Raw genomic sequence first — 11,972 nt, 5'->3', positions numbered from 1 at the left:
TCCTGAGCCTCCTTGGATTAAAATTCTAACTACACCCCTGGTTTGCGGGTATCAGTTTGCACCAGCGTCTCCCAGCGGCATGCTGCGGCTGCGCAAAGAGGTAAAACCGAACCCGTATTTCAATAATTAATCCTGTGTCAGCTGCGTTGAATAAATTATTGAAATATTCACGTCAATCAGCTGCGGCGGTCAGAAAAAAAAAAAAAAATAGAGGTCGCGTTAGCCGACCAATCAGAAACAGCGATCCAACACTCCTGCCGAGTTTCAGCCAATCAGAGCCGCACTTCCTCCATTTGCTGTTGTGGTGGATTTGGAGTTGGATGGAACATTCCTCTGGTGCAGAATGCGGATTAAGTATTTGAGCGTTTTTATTTTAAAGGAGTTAGTTTTTCTGACGGTGATGTGTTGCATGTGAAAAGTCCGTCACGCGTAAGTAGGTTTTGTTGGTGCTTTGTTTCTTTCAGTGTTAGCTTAGCTGCTGCTTTAGTAAACAGCTTAGAGACATTACGGTAAACTGTATTTATCTTTCTGTCCTTATTAAACATTGTTCACATTGTGCGCCAATGAACATTTTTAGTGTTTATTTTGTTATTGTTATTATTATTAGGTTATCTGCTGACCCTGATGTCATGAGTCGCTTGTTGCTGTTACCTTGACAACAGCCCGGATCAAATATCAATAACTCAGGTAAGATGTAGTTTCATAGTTTTATTATTGCACTATAAATAAATAAATATATATTGTTTCTTTACAGAATATTACCCAGAAATATTCTGGTCACGTTTCTGCTTTGCAGCATCTGGGGTCCAACTGAACGCTTTAGCTCCAAACTTTAAGGGCTCTCAGAAACCTGCCTGAATGGATCACAATAGGACTAAGAATCGGGACACTGCAGGCACATTAAGAGATGATCAGAGCCGCATTAACCCTGCAGAGGGCTCTGGGTCTTCTGATTAAACAACGCAGCTGGAACAGATCAGATCTGTGTAACTTTTAACACTAATACGGAATGTGTGGGTGTCAGAGTAAGTCTAATACTTTTCTTACATATAAATGGTAAATGGACAGCATTTATATAGCGCTTTAACATCTGCATCAGATGCTCAAAGCGCTTTACAAATAGTGCATCACATTCACCCTGATATGAGGGTGCTGCCATACAAGGTGCGCAACTAGGAGATTAAAGACCTTGCCCAAGGGCCCTTAGTGATCTTCCGGTCAGGCTGGGATTTGAACCGAGGATCCTCTGGTCTCAAGCCCAACGCTTTAACCACTAGAGCATCACTTCCCCAAATACATAATTTAATGTAAATTAATTTTACTGGCTTGATATCCAGGTCAGACAGGCATTTTAACAAGTATTTTTCAAGCTTTTTCCAGAGTGTGTTCAGTCGCGTATCCGCATTGAAAATGCATTAACATCCGGGCAATTCGTCAGTATTTTGCCCGGTTAGGACATGTCATGTCACTTTCCATGAAGGGACATTCAGGTTTAGTAGGCAGCATTGGGACTGCGGGCTCTAGTACACATTATTAATTTCTGTGAATGGATCTTATTAGGCTATATGTACCAACCCTTGTTTTGCGATCTCAGGATGAAGGCTTGCTTTGTGTTATAAGGCTGGTATAACAGGCTATAGGGTATTTGTTTATCATGCTTTTACCTTATGGAACGGACTGACCATGGATACTAGGGCGTCCACTTCAATCTTGAAACCTTTAGTGTATGCTTGTAATTTATTTAAAATGAATATTTTTGTTATTTTTCATGAGTATGGCTTTTATTTGAAACTTTTCCAAATATTTGTTGTAATTTTTATAACCTTTATAACTTAGGTGTATACAGCACTTTGTCATTTTTGTCTTGAATGTGCTTTATAAATAACAGTCTTTATTGTTATTCTTATTGTACTCATAATCTATAAAATGAATGAATTAATGTGCATGGATTGGCACTGTCAACTGGCGTCCTGTCCAGTGTGTACCCGGTCTCCCGCCCTATGACTGCTGGGATAGGCTACAGCCGCCCCCCCCCATCCTCACCCCTGTGACCCTTAATCTGAGTAAGCGGGTATAGATGATGGATGGATGTGTATTGATGACAGAAGTTAAGCTACTGTGCAAGGGATTGGGGTGAAGTACATTCTGATATGCAGATCGTGAATGTTTTTTTTTTAACCTTACACAAGTAAAAGTGCCATTGTAAAACAGTACTTTGCATTTACTCATGTTGACTTTAATATATAAATTTGTGCAAATGGGTGAGACTTTTGAGTATAATAAATAAGGAAAATCTGGAAAAGAGAAATATACAGCACTGCCTGCAAATGATTTGTATCTTACAATTAATTTAGAAATGTTAAGTTTTACTCTAAAATTCTGATGAGTTGCACATTAACATTCAATACTTAGTAGGGGTGGAATGATACAGTAGCTCCGCGATACGATGCATATCACGATTTAAAACGTCATGATATATAATTGTGTTACTGTTCACACTCATTATGTAGAAAGTAATCTGGTGAATGCTTCACTTTGAAGAATTATTAATTTAATAATAATAATCATTAAATTATTCTCAATTGTAATTGTAATTATGTTATCTGTTTCTTATTTCTATATTTTATGAATCATTTATGATTCTTCTGTAAGAGATCATTATTTCGTCAATGCAGTAGTTGACTTTTCGTGGTGTCATATTGACTTAAAAAAGAATATGCTATAGCTCAATACAGGCCCCAAGATGCAATTATCACAATACACAATGTATCGTTCCACCCCTGATACTTAGCCAATAATCTAAATGCCAGGGTGGCTAATTTTCATGGTCTTTACACAGAGGGATATATTTAAGTGACAGATGTTACTCTATGTGCTCAGAGTTCAACATGCCCATCACCTTGCTGTGGGCCGTGGACGTATACGGCAGGGTTTACAGCCTGTCCACAGCCGGACAGCACTGGGAGCAAGCTGACGATATGCTTCTGGAACTCAAACGGGTCACTGCAGGAAAGGGGAGGTGCTGGGGCATTGGCTGTGACCATCACATTTACCTCAACATGATGCCAAGTGAGACCCCCATCCGCCACCGTGAGGAGACATATGAAAACCAGGTACATGAGGCTAAAAGGTATCCTCAGCCAAAGGGCTCAGAACAATCCAAATGGTTTCTTACCCAACTTTTATAGTTAAATATGATTTGGCTTTTATGTAAAGCAATTTCAGTGGTTGAAGATGTGTGTGTGTGTGTGTGTGTGTGTGTGTGTGTGTGTGTGTGTGTGTGTGTGTGTGTGTGTGTGTGTGTGTGTGTGTGTGTGTAAAGCAATTTCAAAATTCCAATATTTCTATTATTAATATTGTGTATCTTTAATAATAATAATGTATGTTATTTATAACTTGATAACATCATAGGTCATGACATAAAATTTTGAACATTAACACATTTCCTTTTCATGATGGTTGAGTGTATGATTACTATTATGTGTGAGTGTCAAAATAACGCATTCATTAATATTTAATTACGGCACCTATAAGGTGTCAATTTTTTCAATCTCAATCAGATTTTAAGGTTCTGCTACTAGTCTACAAAATTGTTCACAGACTGGCACCTCCCTACTTTGCTGACCTAATTAAACCCTATGTACCTGCCCGGGCTTTGCGTTCTCAGGGTGCAGGACTACTTTGTGTCCCTAGGTTGAATAAAAAGTCTGCGGGTCACAGCGCTTTCTCTTATCGTGGAATGATCTCCCTGCGTCAATAAAACAGTCAGATTCTGTGGAGACTTTCAAGTCCAGACTTAAGACGCACTTATTTTCCCTTTTGTATGGCTAGCATACTGGCATAGTACGTTACTATGCTTTTTACTCTTTTAATTCATTTTTATTAGGAAACAGCATGCCACGGCCTCAACTTTACCTAAATTCTGGGTCTTTTAGTGAAGCTTAGGGCAAGTGGCCAGCAATCACCTTAGTATTTCTTGTTTTTCTTGTTATTTAATGCTGGCAATTTATACTGTATTTCTTGTCTTTCTGATGCCTGATTCTGTTTTTTTTTTTCTCTCTCTCTGTTTAAGGTGCAGCTCCATCCAGAGATGGGTGTGGTATTTGTGCTGGAGACTCTCCTGTCCTGTGCACCAACAGCATTTCCTACATTTTCGTTTTGTGAATTGTTCTGTAATTTATGTCTGTAGCATGGCCCAAGCAGAGGGTCACCCCTTTGAGTCTGGTCTGCTTGAGGTTTCTTCCTCAGAGGGAGTTTTTCCTTACCACTGGTGCTCTGGGGGTTAGTAAGGTTAGACCATACTTGTGTGAAGCGCCTTGAGGCAACTCTGTTGTGATTTGGTGATATATAAATTGAAATTGAAAAAATGACTTTTTCCATTCTGGTAACAGATGAACAAATTTTTAAAAACTATGGTCTAAATGGTCATTTTATGTTCATGATAACCAAGGGCAATATGCAAAAACATTGAATGCACAAGACATGTCAGTATAAAGAAAATGTATTTGGAATAGTAAGAATTATTTTTTATTTCTTTCTCATTATATTTATTTTAGTCATGAAATCTCTTGGTGATTTTTGTCTTTTGTTACAATGCATCCAATGTTGTATTGTATAGTTCTGGTTTGTTAAAAAAAAAACAACAACTAAATGTTGGGAATGGAATTGACCAGTGGTCACATACAGTAGTGTTCAGAATAATAGTAGTGCCATGTGACTAAAAAGATTAATCCAGGTTTTGAGTATATTTCTTACTGTTACATGGGAAACAAGGTACCAGTAGATTCAGTAGATTCTCACAAATCCAACAAGACCAAGCATTCATGATATGCACACTCTTAAGGCTATGAAATTGGGCTATTGGTAAAAAAAAAAAAGTAGAAAAGGGGGTGTTCGCAATAATAGTAGTGTGGCATTCAGCCAGTGAGTTTGTCAATTTTGTGGAACAAACAGGTGTGAATCAGGTGTCCCCTCTTTAAGGATGAAGCCAGCACCTGTTGAACATGCTTTTCTCTTTGAAAGCCTGAGGAAAATGGGACGTTCAAGACATTATTCAGAAGAACAGCATAGTTTGATTAAAAAGTTGATTGGAGAGGGGAAAACTTATACGCAGGTGCAAAAAATTATAGGCTGTTCATCTACAATGATCTCCAATGCTTTAAAATGGACAAAAACAAAAACAGATGCGTGGAAGAAAACGGAAAACAACCATCAAAATGGATAGAAGAATAACCAGAATGGCAAAGGCTCACCCATTGATCAGCTCCAGGATGATCAAAGACAGTCTGGAGTTACCTGTAAGTGCTGTGTCAGTTAGAAGACGCCTGTGTGAAGCTAATTTATTTGCAAGAATCCCCGCGAAGTCCCTCTGTTAAATAAAAGACATGTGCAGAAGAGGTTACAATTTGCCAAAGAACACATCAACTGGCCTAAAGAGAAATGGAGGAATATTTTATGGACTGATGAGAGTAAAATTGTTCTTTCTGGGTCCAAGGGCCGCCGACAGTTTGTGAGATGACCCCCAAACTCTGAATTCAAGCCATAGTTCACAGTGAAGCATGGTGGTGCAAGCATCATGATATCAATCAATCAATCAATCAATTTTTTTTTTATATAGCGCCAAATCACAACAAACAGTTGCCCCAAGGCGCTTTATATTGTAAGGCAAGGCCATACAATAATTATGTAAAACCCCAACGGTCAAAACGACCCCCTGTGAGCAAGCACTTGGCTACAGTGGGAAGGAAAAACTCCCTTTTAACAGGAAGAAACCTCCAGCAGAACCAGGCTCAGGGAGGGGCAGTCTTCTGCTGGGACTGGTTGGGGCTGATGGAGAGAACCAGGAAAAAGACATGCTGTGGAGGGGAGCAGAGATCGATCACTAATTGTTATATGGCTGGGGGGGGCCTGGCTGCCGGTTTGTTTGTCTGTTTGTTTTCCTCCCAGGTGGCGTGCATTTGGGACTGAGTGGCTGTGTTGCTGAGGCTGTCAGGACCTCACCCTGATCACCTGCGACTCGTCAGGACTCACAGCTGAGGTGCATCTGGATGGATTGGAGCATGTTGGCATTTAAGACTGGAGTGCACAGTGTGTATTTGCCAGAGACTCGACCTTGTGACCAGACGGGTGAGATCGTCGTCTCGGGAGCCATCTCATCAGCAGCGGATGCTGAGAAACGTCCAGGTTTGATGCACAGTCTGTGAAAGAGGAGGGGGTGAGGTCTCACGCTCGTCAGCACACTTCCTGAGGTACGTTAGATTTTGTGACTAACAGTTATACAGTCAGTAAATGTGGTGTCCCTCACACCTTACTGTATTGAGCTGTTTGTTAGTCATGTATCAGCTTCCACTGCGGTGGAGTTTTGTGAACTGGATGTTCCATGCCTGCAGGTTGGAAGCTGATCAGCAATCAAGCCAGGAAGTGTTTGCTGTTTGTACACCTTTAAGTGTTCTGTGTGTAGAGTGTGGACTCACATAATGGTTCCTTCTTTCACAGACTCGGTTGTTGCGGCCACCTGGGGGGTGTCGGCGGGGTCCTTGGGTCCGAAACAGCTTCTGGCTCCGGACCGTTAGCGCTGCTGGGAGCGCACCACGCCAGACCGCACCTTTCTGTATTATCACTGTTATGTATTAAATTCAGTTAGCCTTTGTACCGTGCTCTGCTTATTTCATACTGGGTCCTTCAAACGCTGGTCGGTTCTCCGAGCTGCGTCCGACACATAACACTAATGATTAAATGCAGAGTGGTGCATACAGAGCAAAAAGAGAAAGAAACAGTGCATCATGGGAACCCCCCAGCAGTCTACGTCTATAGCAGCATAACTAAGGGATGGTTTAGGGTCACCTGATCCAGCCCTAACTATAAGCTTTAGCAAAAAGGAAAGTTTTAAGCCTAATCTTAAAAGTAGAGAGGGTGTCGCCTAATCTTAAAAGTAGAGAGGGTGTCTGTCTCCCTGATCTGAATTGGGAGCTGGTTCCACAGGAGAGGAGCCTGAAAGCTGAAGGCTCTGCCTCCCATTCTACTCTTACAAACCCTAGGAACTACAAGTAAGCCTGCAGTCTGAGAGCGAAGCGCTCTATTGGGGTGATATGGTACTACGAGGTCCCTAAGATAAGATGGGACCTGATTATTCAAAACCTTATAAGTAAGAAGAAGAATTTTAAATTCTATTCTAGAATTAACAGGAAGCCAATGAAGAGAGGCCAATATGGGTGAGATATGCTCTCTCCTTCTAGTCCCCGTCAGTACTCTAGCTGCAGCATTTTGAATTAACTGAAGGCTTTTTAGGGAACTTTTAGGACAACCTGATAATAATGAATTACAATAGTCCAGCCTAGAGGAAATAAATGCATGAATTAGTTTTTCAGCATCACTCTGAGACAAGACCTTTCTGATTTTAGAGATATTGCGTAAATGCAAAAAAGCAGTCCTACATATTTGTTTAATATGCGCTTTGAATGACATATCCTGATCAAAAATGACTCCAAGATTTCTCACAGTATTACTAGAGGTCAGGGTAATGCCATCCAGAGTAAGGATCTGGTTAGACACCATGTTTCTAAGATTTGTGGGGCCAAGTACAATAACTTCAGATTTATCTGAGTTTAAAAGCAGGAAATTAGAAGTCATCCATGTCTTTATGTCTGTAAGACAATCCTGCAGTTTAGCTAATTGGTGTGTGTCCTCTGGCTTCATGGATAAAGCTGGGTATCATCTGCGTAACAATGAAAATTTAAGCAATACCGTCTAATAATACTGCCTAAGGGAAGCATGTATAAAGTGAATAAAATTGGTCCTAGCACAGAACCTTGTGGAACTCCATAATTAACTTTAGTCTGTGAAGAAGATTCCCCATTTACATGAACAAATTGTAATCTATTAGACAAATATGATTCAAACCGCAGCGCAGTGCCTTTAATACCTATGGCATGCTCTAATCTCTGTAATAAAATTTTATGGTCAACAGTATCAAAAGCAGCACTGAGGTCTAACAGAACAAGCACAGAGATGAGTCCACTGTCCGAGGCCATAAGAAGATCATTTGTAACCTTCACTAATGCTGTTTCTGTACTATGATGAATTCTAAAACCTGACTGAAACTCTTCAAATAGACCATTCCTCTGCAGATGATCAGTTAGCTGTTTTACAACTACCCTTTCAAGAATTTTTGAGAGAAAAGGAAGGCTGGAGATTGGCCTATAATTAGCTAAGATAGCTGGGTCAAGTGATGGCTTTTTAAGTAATGGTTTAATTACTGCCACCTTAAAAGCCTGTGGTACATAGCCAACTAACAAAGATAGATTGATCATATTTAAGATCGAAGCATTAAATAATGGTAGGGCTTCCTTGAGCAGCCTGGTAGGAATGGGGTCTAATAAACATGATGATGGTTTGGATGAAGTAACTAATGAAAATAACTCAGACAGAACAATCGGAGAGAAAGAGTCTAACCAAATACAGGCATCACTGAAAGCAGCCAAAGATAACGATACGTCTTTGGGATGGTTATGAGTAATTTTTTCTCTAATAAAATTTTGTTAGCAAAGAAAGTCATGAAGTCATTACTAGTTAAAGTTAATGGAATATTCAGCTCAATAGAGCTCTGACTCTTTGTCAGCCTGGCTACAGTGCTGAAAAGAAACCTGGGGTTGTTCTTATTTTCTTCAATTAGTGATGAGTAGAAAGATGTCCTAGCTTTACGGAGGGCTTTTTTATAGAGCAACAGACTCTTTTTCCAGGCTAAGTGAAGATCTTCTAAATTAGTGAGACGCCATTTCCTCTCCAACTTACGGGTTATCTGCTTTAAGCTACGAGTTTGTGAGTTATACCACGGAGTCAGACACTTCTGATTTAAAGCTCTCTTTTTCAGAGGAGCTACAGGATCCAAAGTTGTCTTCAATGAGGATGTAAAACTATTGACGAGATACTCTATCTCCCTTACAGAGTTTAGGTAGCTACTCTGCACTGTGTTGGTATATGGCATTAGAGAACATAAAGAAGGAATCATATCCTTAAACCTAGTTACAGCGCTTTCTGAAAGACTTCTAGTGTAATGAAACTTATTCCCCACTGCTGGGTAGTCCATCAGAGTAAATGTAAATGTTATTAAGAAATGATCAGACAGAAGGGAGTTTTCAGGGAATACTGTTAAGTCTTCTATTTCCATACCATAAGTCAGAACAAGATCTAAGATATGATTAAAGTGGTGGGTGGACTCATTTACTTTTTGAGCAAAGCCAATAGAGTCTAATAATAGATTAAATGCAGTGTTGAGGCTGTCATTCTCAGCATCTGTGTGGATGTTAAAATCGCCCACTATAATTATCTTATCTGAGCTAAGCACTAAGTCAGACAAAAGGTCTGAAAATTCACAGAGAAACTCACAGTAACGACCAGGTGGACGATAGATAATAACAAATAAAACTGGTTTTTGGGACTTCCAATTTGGATGGACAAGACTAAGAGACAAGCTTTCAAATGAATTAAAGCTCTGTCTGGGTTTTTGATTAATTAATAAGCTGGAATGGAAGATTGCTGCTAATCCTCCGCCCCGGCCCGTACCACGAGCATTCTGACAGTTAGTGTGACTCGGGGGTGTTGACTCATTTAAACTAACATATTCATCCTGCTGTAACCAGGTTTCTGTTAAGCAGAATAAATCAATATGTTGATCAATTATTATATCATTTACCAACAGGGACTTAGAAGAGAGAGACCTAATGTTTAATAGACCACATTTAACTGTTTTAGTCTGTGGTGCAGTTGAAGGTGCTATATTATTTTTTCTTTTTGAATTTTTATGCTTAAATAGATTTTTGCTGGTTATTGGTGGTCTGGGAGCAGGCACCGTCTCTACGGGGTTGGGGTAATGAGGGGATGGCACGGGGAGAGAAGCTGCAGAGAGGTGTGTAAGACTACAACTCTGCTTCCTGGTCCCAACCATGGATAGTCACAGTTTGGAGGATTTAAGAAAATTGGCCAGATTTCTAGAAATGAGAGCTGCTCCATCCAAAGTGGGATGGATGCCGTCTCTCCTAACAAGACCAGGTTTTCCCCAGAAGCTTTGCCAATTATCTATGAAGCCCACCTCATTTTTTGGACACCACTCAGACAGCCAGCAATTCAAGGAGAACATGCGGCTAAACATGTCACTCTCGGTCCGATTGGGGAGGGGCCCAGAGAAAACTACAGAGTCCGACATTGTTTTTGCAAAGTTACACACCGATTTAATGTTAATTTTAGTGACCTCCGATTGGCGTAACCGAGTGTCATTACAGCCGACGTGAATTACAATCTTACCAAATTTACGCTTAGCCTTAGCCAGCAGTTTCAAATTTCCTTCAATGTCGCCTGCTCTGGCCCCCGGAAGACAATTGACTATGGTTGCTGGTGTCGCTAACTTCACATTTCTCAAAACAGAGTCGCCAATAACCAGAGTTTGATCCTCGGCAGGTGTATCGTCGAGTGGGGAAAAACGGTTAGAGATGTGAACGGGTTGACGGTGTACACGGGGCTTCTGTTTAGGGCTACGCTTCCTCCTCACAGTCACCCAGTCAGCCCGCTTTCCCGACTGCTCGGGACCTGCCAGGGGGGAACTAACGGCGGCTAAGCTACCTTGGTCCGCACCGACCACAGGGGCCTGGCTAGCTGTAGAATTTTCCACGGTGCGGAGCCGAGTCTCCAATTCGCCCAGCCTGGCCTCCAAAGCTACGAACAAGCTACACTTATTACAAGTACCGTTACTGCTAAAGGAGGCCGAGGAATATGAGCATGTTTCTCCTAATATGGTGTTGGGCCTATATATTGCATACCAGGTATCATGGATCAGTTTGGATATGTCAAAATACTTGAAGAGGTCATGTTGCCTTATGCTGAAGAGGTGAAATGGGTGTTTCAACAAGACAATGACCCCAAGCACACTAGTAAACGAGCAAAATCTTGGTTCCAAACCAACAAAATTAATGTTTTGGAGTGGCCTGCCCAATCCCTGGACCTAAATCCAATTGAGAACTTGTGGGGTGACATCAAAAAAGCTGTTTCTGAAGCAAAACCAAGAAATATGAATGAATTGTGAAATGTTGTTAAAGAATCTTGGAGTAGAATAACAGCTGAAAGGTGCCACAAGTTGGTTGACTCCATGCCTCGCAGATGTGAAGAAATCATGAAAAACTGTGGTTATACAACTAAATACTAGTTTAGTGATTCACAGGATTGCTAAAAATCAGTTTGAACATAATAGTTTTGAGTTTGTAGCGTCAACAGCAGATGCTACTATTATTGTGAACACCCCCTTTTCTACTTTTTTTTTTTACTAATAGCCCAATTTCATAGCCTTAAGAGTGTGCATATCATGAATGCTTGGTCTTGTTGGATTTATGAGAATCTACTGAATCTACTGGTACCTTGTTTCCCATGTAACAATAAGAAATATACTCAAAACCTGGATTAATCTTTTTAGTCACATAGCACTACTGTTATTCTGAACACTACTGTACTACTTCTGTGACCATGAGGAAATAACCTGTTCCCCAGATGCTCTGGTTTTACCTGAGATAAAACCCAGAGCCACTCTTTCTCAGTGGTATAGGAATGATCCAAAATCCTTTTAAAATCTATATGCATAGTGAAAATTTCTACACCACACGACACCACCTTAATTAAGGTGACAAAAGTTGCTGAAAGTACAACTTGTAGTGCAGCAATAAATCAGGCTCTGTACAATGCATCCAGAAAGTTTTCACAGGGCTTTTGTTATGTTATGGATGAAATTCTTTTTTTTTTCCATCAGAGTTCTACACACAATACTTCAGTGGGGGGCACAGTTCCATTAATCCGCTAACCGCTAATTATCGTAGCTAATGTTTTCATTATCAGATTAGCTTTTCAGATAACCTTGAAAACCATCAGCGGATCAATTATCTTCCGATAAATTTTGGTCTGATCATTTTTTAGACTGCTGACATATTATTGCA

General features: G+C 40.4%; 1 protein-coding gene across 4 annotated transcripts in view; it reads left to right on the top strand.

Moving 5' to 3' along the window:
• Positions 1–281: 281 nt before the first annotated feature.
• The window catches only part of tecpr1b (tectonin beta-propeller repeat containing 1b), a 70,523-nt gene continuing 58,832 nt past the window's right edge, over positions 282–11,972 (top strand). The window contains exons 1-3 of one of the 4 annotated variants that reach the window (XR_004565617.1): positions 282–429; positions 608–678; positions 2,875–3,113. Coding sequence is in view for 3 of the 4 variants with exons in the window: in XM_034190347.1 (XP_034046238.1) it covers positions 2,889–3,113 (225 nt within the window). In the remaining variant the exon portion in view is untranslated. Of the gene's footprint in view, positions 430–607; positions 688–2,874; positions 3,114–11,972 lie in introns of all 4 variants that reach the window. The other 3 variants (XM_034190347.1, XM_034190345.1, XM_034190346.1) reach the window with 3 other exon arrangements.

Source organism: Thalassophryne amazonica, chromosome 16 (assembly GCF_902500255.1).
Source record: "Thalassophryne amazonica chromosome 16, fThaAma1.1, whole genome shotgun sequence".
Classification (NCBI taxonomy): Eukaryota; Metazoa; Chordata; class Actinopteri; order Batrachoidiformes; family Batrachoididae; genus Thalassophryne; species Thalassophryne amazonica.
This window is presented reverse-complemented; position numbering and strand designations above follow the sequence as displayed.